This window comes from Lethenteron reissneri, chromosome 60 (genome assembly GCF_015708825.2).
Source record: "Lethenteron reissneri isolate LAM-NWPU_2019-01 chromosome 60, ASM1570882v1, whole genome shotgun sequence".
NCBI classification, from domain to species: Eukaryota; Metazoa; Chordata; class Hyperoartia; order Petromyzontiformes; family Petromyzontidae; genus Lethenteron; species Lethenteron reissneri.
Window position 1 is genome coordinate 2,581,185 of NC_083838.1, and position 17,967 is coordinate 2,599,151.

At 48.1% G+C, this 17,967-nt stretch overlaps 1 protein-coding gene across 1 annotated transcript; it reads right to left on the reverse strand.

Annotated features, from left to right (window-relative positions):
- Positions 1 to 5,882: 5,882 nt before the first annotated feature.
- Positions 5,883 to 16,824, reverse strand: LOC133357838 (uncharacterized). The gene is made up of 2 exons (XM_061575981.1): positions 15,881 to 16,824; positions 5,883 to 7,114 (listed from the first exon to the last, which is right to left on the reverse strand). Exons 1-2 carry the CDS (start codon positions 16,822 to 16,824, stop codon positions 6,628 to 6,630), a joined length of 1,431 nt encoding a protein of 476 aa, XP_061431965.1. The 3' UTR covers positions 5,883 to 6,627.
- Positions 16,825 to 17,967: the final 1,143 nt, after the last annotated feature.

Below are 17,967 nucleotides of genomic sequence, written 5' to 3' on the forward strand. Positions count from 1 at the left end.
CTCGGACCCTACCACTCGAAGTTCATGATCGCTTTTACCATGGTGGGATATTGAGCTCACGTATTTTTTATCTTGAACAGTGAAGGCGAAGGCTGGGAAGGTGAAGCGGCGGGCAGTGGCGGTGACCGTGACGTTCACAGTGCTGTCACGCAGACACCTACAGAAAGAGAAAGGCCACAGATTAGGCAAGAAAGACAGGTTCAAGTACACTTCAGCCAGTGTCAAGCGCGAGAATAGAAAAACGACGCACCCTTCTTTCACGAGATAATATTTCAGCGGATCAAGGGGGCTACTGGTGGGAGTCGCGTAGAGGTCGACGGTGAACAGGGAAAGGTCGAGGCCGGTCTTGAGGGACAACTGGAGAAAGAGGGTTTGACGCAGCTGCACCACTAGGGGGTAGTCGGTGGGCAGGTATGGCGCCAGGAACGTTGAGCTTTTGTAGAAATCCATCTTTAGTTCCAGTTCAGCATAGACGGTCTGGTTGAGCACAACCTTTGTGCTGTTGGGCTCGAGTGCTAAAGACGACAAGAGCTCCGTCCTCGGAATCTTGCAGCTAGTATAAAAATGAAGGGGATAATGCAAAGAAAAGCGCATCAGTGTCTGGGTCTGAACAAATGAAATCTTATCATTACAATAGCAGAGTTGCGTTAAAACTGCGGTGCATCAAGTCACTCAAAATGGTTCACGTGAACAAGGACCAAATCATGTTTTTCAGTTCGGCAGTCAGTTGTGAACCAAATTATATATTTGCTTTTGGAGAAGACTACTCATTTGAAAGCATGCCAATATCCAGGAAATTAACGTAAGGGGTCGTTACGACAGGCTTGGTCACGCCATTACGTGGAATAGCAAGAATGCAGTTTAGGAGACCGAGAATCTACGTGTCAAGCATGGGTTTTGGTCACATACATTGCATTGACCATGATGTACACTAAGTCGTAGGTGTTGATGCCGAACGTGGTACTGGGCAGAGAAATCGTTTGAGAGAAGACGAGGTCTGTGCTTGTTTCCTGTGGAGGGGAAGATACAAGGCCGATTAGAGTCGATTGGAAAAAGGCAGGCAGTTAAGTTAAAGTACTTGTATAAAAATAAAAGTTAATATTGGAGACCTCAAAGACGGTGCCACATTCTCCGAGCGAGATGTTGAACGTGATGTACGGCCCAGTTTCTGTCAATCTGCATGCAGGAGTTGCAGAGTTCATGACGAGATCAGAAGCGCCATAGCCCAGCAGGACGCTTTTCGCGATCTTCGCAGACATCCTCTCCTTGACGCACTCCACCTCGTAGGTGACACCTGTAAGACGTTCAAGGAGACCCACGGACATCAGGTCATGAAATTTAGCACTGCACATGGATATGCAAAGTGTCTAATGATGGCACACGCGCAAGGAAGAGCCAAATGCATTTGTAAAATGAGAAACCCCACAAAGAAAAGTGCAGGTCAGAATTAATTCTATGAAATGCAATGCATGTTAGCCAAATTTTTCCCTTTGAGATGGTGCTTTTCATTGAAAACCTTGTACAGTGAAATTACAAATAGTAAAAAATGAAAGCCTTCTGTACAATGGGACAAACGCATGTTCTGCACACTTTCTAGAACTGTTGGATTGCAAGGTTACAAATATAAAAGCCCACAAATGTTAATGCCTACCTGGACCAACGGCACATCACGCAATTTAGTTACCCCCCCCCCCCCCCAGCACCAAGCCAACAAATCTGCAATACGCTAGTTACCAACCACCAGTCCAGACACGAGGTACAAAGCATAGAAATTGAGATTGTCCTAGGTGGCAGTACTGTGTCACATGCAAAGCATTGCTTATACCTGCAGGGATCGTAGATGGGGGCAATTCCTCATCATCGATAGCTCTCAAGCCACGGTTGGCAGCTCGATGTCCTTCAAGGAGAAGATCAACAGCACAAAAGGAGCATTAAATGTCAAGTAAAAAACCCACACATGTACAAATCTTGCGCTCTCGTGGTCCAGCGTTTTTCCCATTCAGTTGCGAAGCTTGCTTGATCAGCTTTCAGCAGACTCGTCGTGGTAACCAAGAGATACACGCTTATTAGGACGTTATATCTAACTGGCTTTACAGAAAATCCAGATGTGAAAGGGTTGCATGCATGGCGGCGTTGACGAACAAGAGAAACAAGTTCACCATCATTATGCACGAGAGAATACAATTGTTATTGGAGCAAACATTTAACAAATTAAACCAAAACCCTGCCCCATGGCGGTGTTTTCGGTCGACAAAGCTGATATTTGCACGAAAAAAATGCGCGTGTGAAAAACAGGGTTCGAGTTTTAAAATTATCACTCCTCCCCTTTCATTCTACAATCCAAACAGAACAAGAATTCTGGATGCAAAAATACGGCTCAATTTGTTAAGATATAGTAAATGTGTAAAATAAAAACACCAAGTAGTGTTTAGTAAACGTACTGCACACCACGACGAGAGCACGTGGCCGAACCGACCTGGAAGTGGACACACGACCTGTGACCAGCAATGGGCTGCATGGGAGACGAGATGGTGCGCGTGCGCGCCGCAGCAGCACAGTACTTAATGCCTACGCGAATGTTGCAGTCGAATTCACGATGGCCAACATTTGAGTTCACCCAATTAGGATTACACGCAACACCCAACGTTTATTATAACTTGCCAGGCAAAGTCTGAGAAAGGGAATTGATTCTTAGGCGAGGTTGAGTAAGCAAGCAATAATAAAGAATGGAACAGTTCAATAATTCAAAACAATTCAATCTTGCACTGCATTTCTGTCACACATACAGTTTCCGAAATCAATGTTTCAATGCCCAGCGTACAAGTTGCCAGTATAGTTTTATTCAATCACGTATTTGCGACTTTCTCTTCACAAGTTAAAGAACGTGCAGTGAGTGACGTGCGAGAAACCTCACCTACGAAGCCCGGATCCGCAGACACAATACCGACTGCGCAGAGCGCCACAAACCAACAAAGCAGCGACTCCATCTTAATACACAGGCGAGAGACACGGCAATGGGGGCGCTCTGTTGGCCATTTATAGTCGCGAAACGTTCTCTCTGATTGGTCGCAGTGGCACGCTGTTCAATTAACTCTCGAGCCTCTCATTGATGCTTTGTGTTTCGATTGCTTTGCACTTGAGTTTGGTTTGCACGCATTGCCCCTCAATTAATGAGCGTAGAGTCCGCTGTCTTCTGGTAAATGAGAACATGTTGCTATCTTGTGGTAATTAAAATATTTGATTATATTACAACAATAAGAAGTGTAGAATCAATTGTGTGACGTTAATAGAATGTGCTGAAATGGTCTGCATCAATCAAGGACCACACTCTACACGAATGAAAAACGTCCATATAAAAAGTATTAATGTCATCAATGAGCTAATAAAATCTCGCAAATGTATGCAATCTCGCAAGTTAAACACGGCTGAGTGTTTGTGTAGTGACTGCCTTGGAGACGTAACTTCTTGGAAGCAAATCTTTAAATTAAACACCGAGTAGACTTTACACAATACACACCTTACACTGTTACACACTTTCTGTCTCTTGCTTATATGCAACTCTTTCGCTGGTTGCTCGCCTACAGACAACGTCTGACACTGACGGTGCTGAACCGAGACAGCCAACTATGTCTAGCAGCGCAATTATCAAGTGACGACAACAGTGGAAAATTTAGAATGCAAACTTCATATTTGATCCAGAGCATATCTTAGCAGCCCTCTCTAAAAAGTTGAAAATCTCAGGCAGTTCATTTTAATTTGATATGCGACATTGACTATCGTCGAATCTGCATGCTCAACCATTTTCTCCACGAATATGCAAGCCGCTGATTCTCCAAACCCACCTTTGTTAAAACTATATATACCTAAGGCCTTTGCTTAAAATTGGCAAAAAAATGTCACCTTGCATCTTAATTTGCCCATTTATAATTAGTGTAGCATTTTAAGTTTTGTGAAACGTATTTTACCATGTTTAATTCCGTGACATAGGTCTCTTAGAGCTTGGATGAATGCATAAATTTTTGTCATATTTACTTGTGCTCCACAAAGCTTTAATACATTGGCAATGGATCAAAACTTAGAGCACCTGATTAGATGTAGGATCAGATAGTGTTGCTATTGATCAGATGATCACTTAAAATAATGCTATTTGAATGCAGACACCTCTGAATAGTTAGACTGTCCATTAAGCTCAAGCCGATTGCATTTTATGTTCACCATCTCAACGTAGATTTCCAGGATTCTCTGTACAAATATATTGAGGGACGGCCGAGTCCAAAAATGAATTTGCTGCTGTGTCCGTGTCTCTGCACTGCAGCTGTAGCTGCTGCTGTGTCCGTGTCTCTGTACTGCGGCTGTAGCTGCTGCTGTGTCTGTGTCTCTGTACTGCGGCTGTAGCTGCTGCTGTGTCCGTGTCTCTGCACTGCAGCTGTAGCTGCTGCTGTGTCCGTGTGTCTGTACTGCAGCTGTAGCTGCTGCTGTGTCTGTGTCTCTGTAATGCAGCTGTCTCCTGATGACGATTGCTTGTGTTGCGATGGACACGTCGTAGTTTTTTTATTTTCTTGTTATTTTCTTGGTATTTTCTTTGAACCTATCTACATGACTTTACCGAAAGACCCTAGAATATGAATTCCTGCAGTTACGAAAGTTTTAAGTCAAGATTTATATTACTTACATTATACAAAAAAAAATCAGTTATAAAGCAGTAAATGGGGGGGGGGGGGGGTCGTCACAAGACATCTGGACCTCCCTCTCCAACCGCCTTTCCTCCCGCCTTTGTTGTAGGCAAAGCCTTGTACGTCACTACTTTATGATGATGTTTACCAAGAGCAGTACGTTTACGGTGCGCTTAACTCGCACGTTCATTGTGTTCGGTTTTGTTGTATAAGATACCTTTTTAAAGACTTGAAATATTTAGTCAACTACTATTTTTTTCAAACTGTCTAAAAAATAACGTAGACTTATTGTTATTATTGTAAAAGCCCACTTACACAATCACCATTTTTTCCCGACTGACACACAATGGTTCCTTTTGTGCAGCTTCCTGACCCGTGGCATTTGCTCAACGATGTCCCAAGCGGGCAGGTAACAACGCCAGCTTCTCCCCGAATCCGCGAGGAGATTTTCTTTTTGGGGCAATTTGCAGAGATGCAAATCTATGCGGTGCCTTCGGGCATTTTTTGAGCAACTCTTGACATCATTTGTTTTGTTCCTTATAACGCGAGGCTTTGCGAATGTGTTCTGTTTTTATTTTTAATAAAAATTGCAGTTCTGAAGATGTGGAGGCACGAGACTTGTAGTACATTTTATTGCTCGTCATACCGTAATGGTAACATCAATAAAAACGTTTTCGTAAAACACAGCACATACCACCAAGATGTGGAGGCACTAGACTTGTAGTTTATTTTATTGCTCGTTATACCGTAATGTTAACATCAATAAAAACTTTTCCGTAAAACACAGCACACACCACCAAAATAAGGACCACGCGCACTGGCGAGGGTGACGTCCGGTGACACCAGTGGTTCTTAGCCTGGGGATGCGAGACGCGGCCAGATTTCTTTTTAGAAGGTAAATAATCGAAAAGATAAATTAAGCACAGGCACATAAGTACAACAACTACTTTTCGATGTAAAGCTTTAGTGACTGCAGGGATTCATCTTCTTGGTTCTTTCAGTAAAGTCACATAGAAGGGAAATAATAAAATAATACAAATTAAACAGGAGCGCTGTCTTTCCGACAGCTCTGTTTCTCCACCTGAGGACGGCTGCTTGTGTTGTGGCCAAAACGTCGCGATGATTTTTTTTATTATGTTTTATTTTTATTATTTTATTATTTCTCTTCTACGCGACTTTACCGAAAGCACCACGAAGATGAACAACTACTTTGTTTCATCAAACCCTACGTATTAAAAAACATTATACTTTTTTTTACGATTGAGCACCAAAGGGGTGCAAGGCTGCAGTAAAGTTTAAGAACCACTGGCTAAAAGCACGTGATGGCCTCATGATCCCGACCATTCTACACACGGTTGGGGGAGGCTGCTTTGTAATTGACTAATTCATGGTGACCTTATCTGTTTGTGTTGGGGGTTTCGGATAAAAATATACATAGGGGTCATTATTTAAGATGATTTTTAAAAATGTTTCTTTCATGTTTTTCTTCTGGGACCCACCTCTATGCCTCCCGCGTCCCATAATTCCGAAATGTGTTAGGTGCGAGGCCTGGCTCTGTATTGAACGGCCCCGCGAGATGCTCTTCCGTGCGTTTGGTTGATGTAAGAGCGGTGCACAAGTTATAAATGCCACCAAAGTTGGTCCCAATCCCAGTTAAAACTTTCACTCGAGTTGCCGGTCCTCCAGAACACAAAATAAATGTTGGCGCATCCCACAAGTAAAGCGTCAGTCCGAGCGGCACAACGTGTTGGAAAAGGCTGCGGCATCAGGAACTACGGATGTGTCGATTGAAGTGAGAGGAGACAAATGGTCAGTCCCACGCTAGAATGTTAAGTGTACACATGGCGGCTCCACAAACTGGAATGCTTAGTTGCCTATACATACAAACGGGAAGAGGAATGTATAGTCGTATTTGTGCAAGTCTGATCCACGTGTAATCTGATGCACCTTGATGTCAAGGGAGACGTAAGAAACCAGCAGCACTCAGGGCTGCGTCCACGTTGGTCACGAGGCTTGCGTTATAGCGCCAGAGTCTAGTATCATAGCTCAGCTGCTCCTTGCTCATCTCCGGCCGCATCGCGTCACGGAAGTGGAACATTCTCGCAGCATTCGTTGGCACGATCTGCTGCCCACGCAGCGAGCGCAGCACGCTGTGCACGGACACGCGCACCACACGCCTCGCCTCCAACATCATCTTGGTGCGTTGGGGCGTGGGCGGCTCGTGCAGCACGTGCGTCAGGATGTCGTGGCCCGGGACGCCGCGCCAGCGAGAGGAATAAGTCGCGTGCAAGGTGGCGTTGCGCACGGAGTGAGGGAACACGTAGTTTCTGAAGTGGAAGACGCTCACACGGTAGCGAGACGTCAGCGTCTTCATGAGCCCTGCCCAGTCCTCGTGCAGCAGTGGGACGATTACTTCGTCGATGTCGGTCATCGCCAAGTACCTGCCGGGGGCCCAGGCAATCAAAAGTCATAAAAAAAGTAGCGACAAGCCATGATGTGGCGTGAGAAGGAGAGAGGGGGGTGCAATCCACAGCCCAGTCCGTTTTGATCATTGAGAGCCACTTTATTATCGACAGATTACATGGGTTAGGCCACGTCATGAGCCGACAAAGTTCATCATCAATGCCGACGTGTTAAACCAATTTTATCTGATTATAGTTAAGACCCTCCACCACCCGACAGTCAAATTGTCACGTACAGGAGTTTAATGTGCCAATGTAAAGTATAAAACTGATATTGGTCGCGAACGCCTACGTGTTAAACCAATTTTACGTGATTATAGTTTCAGCTCACCAGAAATCGGAGAGCAAATGTACACAAATTAAATTAACAAATGGATGCAACGTTTCATTTGAAGCTACGTCAAGCATCAACAGTAGCAATCTCATATTAGTCAGAATTAGATCATGACTTGGCCTACCCGCCCCAAAATAAATATTCTAAAGTATAATATCGACGAATTTCGATTTAAAGCTTTCGTGACTGCAGGGATTCATCTTCTTGGTTCTTTCGGTAAAGTCAAGTAGAAGACAGACCTGTTCTTCACCTGAGGACGGCTGCTTGCGTTGTGGCCGAAATGTCGTGAGAATTATTTTATTATGTTAATTTTAATTTTTTTATTTCCCTTCTACGTGACTTTACCTAAAGAACCAAAAAGAAGATATAATATCGACGATTTAAGTTACAGCCCATTGGCTATTTACTGGTGGATGAAGGCCTCTTCGCTGCTTGGCAAATATGGGATAAATAAGTAAGTGTTCGATCAACATGGCTGACGGCTGATGAGCCCTAAATGACGTCACGCACCTGGGGGGGGGGGTGAGACATTTGTGACGATGTGTGACGAGGGGGGGGGGGGTGTTGAGAAATGTGACGTCACGTAAAAATGCGCAACTTTTAATAAATCTAGAATTGTTATATCAATACTAATTGTTATAACAACACTCCTACAACACCAGAGTGCAGCGCCACATTAAATACGCACTACAATGACAATAGTTTAAGACGATTTGAAGCATGTTTTATTTTCAAAATGGAAATATGGTTTTGGGGAGGGGGCAGAGCTTTGTGACGTCATATTTGAAGGGGATCTGACTTTTTGTGACGCCGTGTGATGAGGGGCGGGGGGGTCAAAATCGTCCAAAATCGCGTGACGTAATTTTTGGACGGCCCGCTAGAAGGGACCCTCGATTATCGCGGGGGTTACATTCTTGCAAAGTGCCGCATAAGCCAAAATCACCACATTCAATACTTAAGCTTTATCAAAACAATGGCGTTAGGTATACGGCAACCCAAAATAGACACGGCGATTTGAATAGGTACCGTACTATATTGCAAATAACTAGAGACATTCATAGAAATAAATCTATATATATAAAATCGTTCATGTCTGTCTGTCTGTGTGTGTGTGTGTGTAGTGGGGAGCGGTAGTGTAGTGGTTAGCGCGCTGCGCTATGAACCTGGCGACCCGGGTTCGATTCCCGCTCACGGCAAACACCAGTGACGATTATCTGAAACGGTCCTGGGCCTCCCCTAGGTCGACTCAGCCTTAAATGAGTACCTGGTGCGGTGTGTAAACATCGCCACTAGGGAGACAAAGGCGGTCGGGCGTGGTGCTGGCCACCCACCCCCTCGTGTACCGTTCCGGCCTTCATAGGTGCTCGCTAACAGCACTTGCCCCTACAGTCTGTTCAGGCTATACGGGGGATCTTTGTGTGTGTGTAAGATGCGCCTGCCTTTCTTCCACTCCGGTGGTGGGTGTACACCCAGGATCCCATTCCAACCAAAAGTGGCCTGGTCTCAGTTAGCTGATGAAAGTTGCAAGCGAGAATTTCATCATCGCTTGCAGCTGGGGTTGGCATCGTCCCCCACTCCACCTGATGTCGAGGGTAAATGGGCGAGGTTTAGGACTGTGACTCATGCAGCTGCAATGGCTGCTTTGGGTACGCGGTCCAGACCTCCCCAGAAACCCTGGCTGACAGAGGAGGTGTTCAGGTTAATTGAGAAAAAGCGTCAGGCCCACTCTCATCGCCTACAGCATCCCACGTCAGAGAATGAGGAGGTTTACCGCAGCCTTCGCTCAGAAGTTCGGAGAGCCGTAAGGCGCTGTAAGGATGGGTGGTGGTCGCGGGTTGCTGAGGAGATGGAGTCTGCCTCAGTGGCCCGTGATCACAAATCACTATTTAACTCCATCAAAAAAGTAACCTGCAGCGCCACACCTATTACCATCATTAGAGGAAAAAACGGTGATCCAATCTCCGACCCCCAGGAACAGGTTTGCAGATTTGCTGAGCATTTCTGTGAGGTCCTGGGGGAGGGAAATTCTCTCAGCCAGGAAAACATCATGGCACAAAGTGGTGATAACCCTGCTGAGGCTGCGGTGCCTCAAATATTGGAAGAGGTCACCCCCTGTGAGTGGCTGGCTGAGGTGCCAGCTGTTGAGGAAGTACTGAGGGCGATCCGGAGTCTGAGACCAGGGAAGGCATCGGGCAGAGATGATCTCCCAAGCGAAATGCTGAGGGAGGGTGGCGTTTGTGCACAGACTGCCCTATATGACATCATAACAACAGTCTGGACCACTGGACGGGTTCCGCAGGACTGGAAGGATGCCCTGGTGGTTCCCCTCTTTAAGAAGGGGGACCGTACCGACTGTAACAACTACAGGGGCATCTCACTCCTGTCCGTCTGCTACAGCAGAGGTGTAGGGAATTCCAAAAAGACCTACATCTCTGCTTTATTGACCTGGTCAAGGCCTATGATACCATCAGTAGGCCTGGGCTCTGGGTTGTTCTTCGTGCTTTCGGAGTCCCTGACCCTCTGCTCACGATCATTAAGGACCTTCATGATGGTGAGCGGGCCCGGGTAAAACTACGTGGCCGGGAGTCGGAGCCTTTCCCTGTACACCTTGGGGTGCGACAGGGATGTCCTCTGGCTCCCACATTATTTAACATCTATTTTGACCGCGTAGTTCGTGAAGCCTTCAATAGCTGTACCGGGGGAATTTCCATTTGGTACAGATATAATGGGAGGCTGATCGACGCCCGGGTGCGATCAAGGGATGGCTCCCTATTGGTCAACCACGTTATGTATGCCGATGATTTGGTAATAGCTGCTCACTCAGAGGAGGAGTTGGAGACGCTGCTGCTGAGACTGGAGCGTGCCACTAAGAGGTGGGGCCTTACCATCAGCCCCACCAAAACTAAGCACCTGCCTGGGTATTTTGTACCATCGGACACTCCACCCCCACAACTCCCAATTGGTGATGGGGCAGTTGTGGAGAGAGTGGAGAGTTTCCCATACCTGGGCAGTGTGCTTATGACCGGCTCCAGTCTATCAGCAGAGGTCTCACTCCGAATCAGTCGAGCGGCAATATCTTTTCATCGGTTGCGTAACGCTGTGTGGAAGCTACCTGGTCTGTCGCTCCGCACGAAGCTTCAGGTCTTCTCGGCCACGGTCATTCCCTCCCTTCTCTACGCTTGCGAGACGTGGACCCCCCTGGTGGAGCATCTTCGCCGGTTGGAAACATTTAGGCTGGCCTGCCTACGATCCATCCTGGGTTTAACCAGGCTGGATTGTGTGAGGAGCTCACAAATCCTTGAAAGATCTGGGCAAAGTCCCATCAGTGAGCTCCTCCGGCAGGCAAGGCTGCGTTGGCTGGGTCATGTAGCCCGCATGCCCAGCCACCGCATGCCTAAACAGCTTTTGTTCGGCCGGATCGAGGGGGCTAGACGGGCGCGGCACGGGCTGGAGAAGAGATGGAGTGATGTGGTACAGGAGGACGTGGAGCTGAGTGGACTTGCCGATGACTGGTACCAGCGGTGTCAAGATCGGCCTCAGTGGAGGAGGCTCGTGAAGGACGCTACTGGGCAGTTGGAGGCAGTCGCCCTCCAACAACAACGGAGGGCAGGGGAGCGACGCTCACAACAACGAGCGGAGCGCCGGGTGGCTAAAGCACAGCAAGTTGGCACAGTAGGGGGCACAGGTGGTGCATCAGCCAGTCATCTCGGTCATCTCGGTCAGTCGACCCGTGGCACCTGCTGGGTCTGCCCCGTGACCTCCTGCCAGCGGGCTTTCGACACTTCACGTGGCCTCAAGGTGCACTTGGCCTGGCACAAGCATCGTGGTGACGTCACCGCCACTTAGTGGCGAATGGCGGTTGTTGTTGTTGTTGTTGTTGTGTGGACTTTGGCCCATACGCACTTTCATTGGACGGCGGTTGCCCCTGGCAACGGCTAGCCACGCCTTCGCCGCTTTCATTGGACCTGGCAACGGCTAGCCACGCCTTCGCCAAGGGCTGCAGTTTCATTGGACGGCGGTTGCCCCTGCCAACGGCTAGCCACGCCTTCGCCACTTTCATAAGCTCCGTATTTAATTAAATAATAGCCATTACACAGTATTGTTGGAGCGCTAGGGGGGGGGGAAGGAACGCCACCCGTACCCTGCCTCTTCCAAGCCGACAATTTTAGGCGAGGCCGCAGGCTTTGCACGCTACTAGGCCTCGACACCCACCACGCCACTCTGAGGTAAATTCATCAAAGTTTTTCCTACTCTTCACTACACCCCCACCACAATGTGTGCTATTAATATTACTTTTAAACCCAACGCGCCAACAATCGATTACTTTAATGTTCACTGTACAAATACTCATTAAGCTGGGTGAGCGTACTGCCAGTCTATCATGTACACTGTAGCCTGCTTATTAAGCTCGGTGAGCGTACTGCCACTCTATCATGTACACTCTAGCCTGCTTATGAAGCTGAGTGCGTGTACTGGCAGTCTATAATGTGGACTCTTGCCTGGTTATTATAATCGATTCTTTATATGTTCTTTGTACAAACAGTCATTAAGCTGCTTGAGCGACCCCAGTTCGATTCCAACTCACGCCCACCACCGCTGACGATAATTTGAAACGGACCTGGCCCTCCCCTAGGTCCACTCAGCCTCAAAGGCGTAACTGCTGTCGTGTGTGAACATCGTCACTGGGGAGACAAAGGCGGCGGGGCATCGTGGATCCAAGTCCCGAGCGAAGCCGGGTCATGTGTATGTGTGTTTGTGTTTATGTGTATGTCTGTGTGTCTCTATGTATGTGTGTATGTATGTGTATGTATGTGTTTGTGTGTATGTGTGTGTGTATTGTGTATGTGTTTGTGTGCATGTATGTGTGTGTTTGTGTGTATGTGTATGTCTGTGTGTATGTGTTTGTGTGTATGTGTGTGTATGTATGTGTGTGTATGTGTTTGTATGTGTTTGTGTGTTTACGCTCGCATTACACAAATGTGTTGCTGGTCTAAGGCGTTCCTCGCACAGCATTGCCGCTTTATTATTTCAGTCGTTTACTGCCTTACGCACCCTGAAAGTCGTGTGTGTCTGCAGCAAGCGCGTGTATGTGTACCTATGGACGCGCGCGCGTGTGTTGTGTAGGTGGAACGGTAGTGTAGTGCTTAGCGTGCTGTCTGTGTCTGTGTGTGTGTGTGTCTGTCTGTGTCTGTCTGTGTGTGTCTGCGTGTGTCTGTGTGTGTGTCTGTGTGTGTGCGTGTGTGGTGTGTGGGGAGCGGTAGTGTAGTGCTTAGCGTGCTGTCTGTGTGTGTGTGTGTCTATCTGTGTCTGTCTGTGTGTGTCTGCGTGTGTCTGTGTGTGTGTCTGTGCGTGTGTGGTGTGTGAGGAGCGGTGGCTGTAGTGCTTAACGCTACGCTGCGCTACCAACCCGGCGAACCCAGTTCCATTCCCGCTCACGGCCACCACCGGTGACGATTATTTGAACCTCCCCTAGGTCCACTCAGCCTCAAACGAGTAACTGGTGTGGCGTATTAACATCGGCACTTGGGAGACAAAGGCGGCTGGGCGTGGTAGATCCAAGTCCCGGGCGAAGCCGGGTCATGTGTATGTGTTTATGTGTATGTCTGTGTGTCTGTATGCATGTGTGTTTGTATGTGTGTGTATGTGTTTGTGTGTATGTCTGTGTGTGTATGTATGTCGGTTTTGCCGCCGTGGTGGATCCAAGTCCCGGGCGAAGCCGGGTCATGTGTATGTGTTTATGTGTATGTCTGTGTGTCTGTATGCATGTGTGTATGTATGTGTGTGTATGTGTTTGTGTGTATGTCTGTGTGTGTATGTATGTCGGTTTTGCCGCCGTGGTGGATCCAAGTCCCGGGCGAAGCCGGGTCATGTGTATGTGTGTATGTGTTTATGTGTATGTCTGTGTGTCTGTATGCATGTGTGTATGTATGTGTGTGCATGTGTTTGTGTGTATGTATGTGTGTGTGTATGTATGTGGGTTTTTTTGTATGTGTTTATGTGTATGTCTGCGTGCCTGTATGTATGTGTGTATGTACGTCTGTGGATGTGTTCGTGTGTATGTATGTGTGTGTCTATGTATGTGTGTGTATGTGTTTCTGTGTTTGTATGTGTGTGTATGTATGTGTGTTATGTGTCTGTCTGTGTGTCTGCATGTATGTGTGTGTGTATTGTGTATGTGTTTGTGTGTGTTTGTGTGTTTACGCTCGCATTACACAAATGTATAATGCGGGTCTAAGGCGTTCCTTACACAGCATTGCCGCTTTATTATTTCAGTCGTTTACTGCCGTATGCACCCTGAAAGTCGTGTGTGTCTGCAGCAAGCGCGTGTATGTGTACCTATGGACGCGCGCGCGTGTGTTGTGTAGGGGGAACGGTAGTGTAGTGCTTAGCGTGCTGCCTGTGTGTGTGTGTCTGTGTGTGTGTGTCTGTGTGTGTGTCTGTGTGTGTGTCTGTGTGTGTGCGTGTGTGGTGTGTGGGGAGCGGTAGTGTAGTGGTTAGCGTGCTGTCTGTGTGTGTGTTTCTGTCTGTGTGTGTCTGCGTGTGTCTGTGTGTGTGTCTGTGTGTGTGTCTGTGCGTGTGTGGTGTGTGAGGAGCGGTGGGTGTAGTGCTTAACGCTACGCTGCGCTACCAACCCGGCAAACCCAGTTCGATTCCCGCTCACGGCCACCACCGGTGACGATTATTTGAACCTCCCCTAGCTCGACTCTGCCTCAAACGAGTAACTTAACTACTGTAGCGTATTAACATCGCCACTGGGGAGACAAAGGCGGCCGGCCGTGGTAGATACAAGTCCCGGGCGAAGCCGGGTAGTACAGCTAGTACTAGTATAAATACAGAATAATACTGTTCTTACCGATGATCCAAATCGGGTGTGTGCTTGTTTGGCCACGAGTGGAGAGCGTGGTCAGCGCGGTGCACTACGAACCCAGCGACCCGAGTTCGATTCCCGCTCACGGCCAACACCAGTGACGATTATCTGAACCTGGGCTTCTCCTAGGTCGACTCAGTCCCCGGTTGCGATGTGAGGAGACAAAGGCGGCCGGTCGTGGTTCTGGCCACCCACCCCCTCGTGTGCCACAGTGCCGACCTGCTGCTCGCTAACAGTACTTGCCCCAACAGTCTGTTAAGGCTATATGGTGGATTTTTGTCCGCGAGATGCTTGCACGGCAAAGGTTGATGTGCCACCAACTGTCTCGCGCACCCCCCGCCCCACACCACAATGTCAACTAACAATACAGTACTTGTCCGAGTACATTATACCATGCGAAATGCCAAAGCTAACCCTCGCTATAGCTAAATTGGTATACAAAAGATGACAAAATTCACAATTGGGAGGCCTTTTTCAATCCATTGCCGGATGAAAGCCCGCCCCATGCTGCATTGCTTATGGGAGTTCTTTGACCATAACTTCGACGTGTTCATCTTTGAAAAAATAACAATAGGTTTACCTATATCATTAGACCTCCTTTGCCAGTACCAAAATATAATAAGAGGGGTTTTCCCCTTTTTCTGGCAACAAAACCGAAACCTTTTTACAATAATTTTGACTGCAAGTATTGTGGTTAATGCAGACATGAATCTTCGTAAAAAGGTTTCAGCTTTGTTGCCAAAAAAAGGGGAAAAACCCTATTTTTAGGATTACCTATGTTAATCTTTGTCAACTGGTGAAGGGCATGAGTCATTAAGGATCTATTCAGATTTCACTCCTCACCGATGGATTCTAACTGGGGCAGTAGGGATCATGGCACAGTACGCCAACAGCTGCGCCACCACTCACACCCTCCACATTGCAGCTCAGCCCATACGTAGCCATCTCATCGATCCGTACAGTAAACCCAGTTGCCCACGTTAACCAGTCATTCACTCTTGTCGCACAGCGCAGTGACGTGACATCGCTCGCTCAGAGCATAGACAGAGCAGAGAGTGTCACATCAGAGAGTGTCACGTCAGTTAGGGTCACATCAGAGCGTGTCACGTCAGATACCATACCTGTCAATCCATAAGGTTTACCCGTATTCTTGTACAGGGAAACTAAGTTTTCAGGTCCATACGGCGTACAGCCGTGGTCTATTTTTAGAATGTATCCCTTATGATGGGACTTTGTAGAATGAACGTTGCGATTTACAAGGGCACGGGTGACCAATAATGTCTGAATTCGTCTGTAATAAGGTAGGGCACTCATAAGGGGTTGACAGGTATTTATTAGTGTAATGGTGAGTGCACTAGTGGTCGGTGTAATAGTGATGATTGTCTATTTGTTTGTGTTTCTCCCTTGTGATGGGATACTTTGTAGGATGAACGTTGAGATTTACAAGGGCACGGGTGACCAATAATGTCTGAATTGGTCTGTAATAAGGTAGGACACTCATAAGCGGTTGACACGTATGCGATACAATTCTCTAAGCCGGTACCTGGTGTCGTCCATGCGTCGGTATAGGCAGTCATTGAGTGCAGCCGTTTGGCCGTGGTAATGCACGTCGCCCGGATCCACATTCGGCTTCCAGCCACTGGAGAGCTGCAGGTGGATCCCGATGGGCCACGGCACCACCTCGACAATGCCGGCGGCCTGGTAGTGCGCCAGCAAGCGGGCAAGCATGGGCCCACAGCCGCTGTTGTAGACGGTGACAATGCTGGCACCCAGGAGTCGGTAGAGCTCCACGGCCTGAGCAAACTGCAGGACGTTGTCGTATCCACCGAACAGCGTCGAGATGCAGACGCCAAACTCGTGAGTGAAATTCCTCTCCTGGCCCAACGGTCCCCGTGCACCGCGGTAGAATGGGGTGAAGGAGGGCCGGGGCGTTGCTAGCTCAGAGGAGGAGGAATTGGGCCCTGGCGCACGGATGGAAATGGGCACGGGGCTCTCGGCGGGCACCAGGGTGACCCCTTGGGGAGTTGAACAGGCGTTGACATTGGGTGGGGTGCACAGGACGTCAGCCGTGGCCCAGGAGAAGTTGAAGTGGAGCCTGTGCACCTCCACACGCGCTGGCGAATGCACGAACGGCTCGCTACTTGCGCCGCCGCAGCAGAAGAGGCAGCGGAGCGCGGGCAGACCCTCCCGCTTGACAATGGTGAGAAGACGCGCCTGGGCAGGGCCCTCGCGCTCATCCCAGGAAGCGGACACGAGCAGCGCTGGAGCTCCGGTCACAGGCGTGAGAAGCACAGCCGAGGGCCCGCAGGGAGAGCTCAGCGGTGGCTCAAAGTTGGTCCGGTTAAGGGGCTGCTCAAGATTCCTATCACTCTGTCTGCTAGAGCCTGTGGGGGGCATGCCAAGCAGGGTCCAGGGGATGTCGGTGATGGCAGCGGCGAACAGCAGCGAGCCCACGAGCAGGAGTGCCGCGAAGTGCCGGAACTTCATCACGATGGACGGCTCCTACATGAGAGCATCAATGGATCATTATTATTTTTTCACTTGTTGAACCAGTAAGCATCACTAGATCTCGAACCTTTGTTTGAATGAGGGTCCTGCCAAGTTTTTTGTAGTAAAGGATACAATTGGTACGTGTAATCCCAATGTACGAATTTGCAGGTATTTTTTTCAACATTATGATACATTGCACACCGCGTGCAGAGGACATTTAATTATCACGCATTAACTCTTGTAAGGCCAACATGACTAGTTTTAATTATCACAATAAGGCACACATACTTGTGCACGCAGTTCCAACTCTCGGCTAGGAGCAACGTAATGTCGTCATTCAATTTCCTTCACAATTTTCATCCAGCAATACAATTCACTTCGTTAATTCACAGCTTCTTTCTGAACATGAAACCGTCCATCTTAGACTCACACTTCTACTTCCTCTGCACATCATCGCACCCTGACCACACGAAATGGGCAATATCATTGTGACATGTTGTCTGCCTTCATTCCTTGCGCAGTATTAATGGGGGATTCAAATGACAAAGCCAATGAAACGAAGAGGGTATGCAGTGCTCACAAATACCATGAACAGGTAGTAGACAGTGCATGCCAATGTGCCTCCTCGGTCAACCGTATAAAAAAGATGCAACCAGTTAACCGAGAGCATACAGGACAGGGTGCAGTTGTCCTGACAACAACAACAAGCGCCATTCGCCACTAAGTGGCGGTAATGTCACCACGGCGCTTGTGCCAAGCTTGGTGCACTTTGAGGCCACGTGAAGTGTCGAAGGCTCGCTGGCAGGTCACGGCAAAGACCCAGCACTTCAGCAGGAAGCGCACACATCAGGGACCTGCTCGTATACGGCGCAATGCCAAACGCCACCAATAACAAACAACAATTAGTTTTTTTTTCGATTTAAAGCTTTCGTGACTGCAGGGATTCATCTTCTTGGTTCTTTCGGTAAAGTCACGTAGAAGGGAAATAATAAAATAATAAAAATAAAACATAATAAAATAATTCTCACGACGTTTCGGCCACAACGCAAGCAGCCGTCCTCAGGTGAAGAACAGGTTCTTGGTGATGTCGTCTAAAATGTGTCGTAAGCCCTCATCCACCCGACACAGCCAATGGATAAA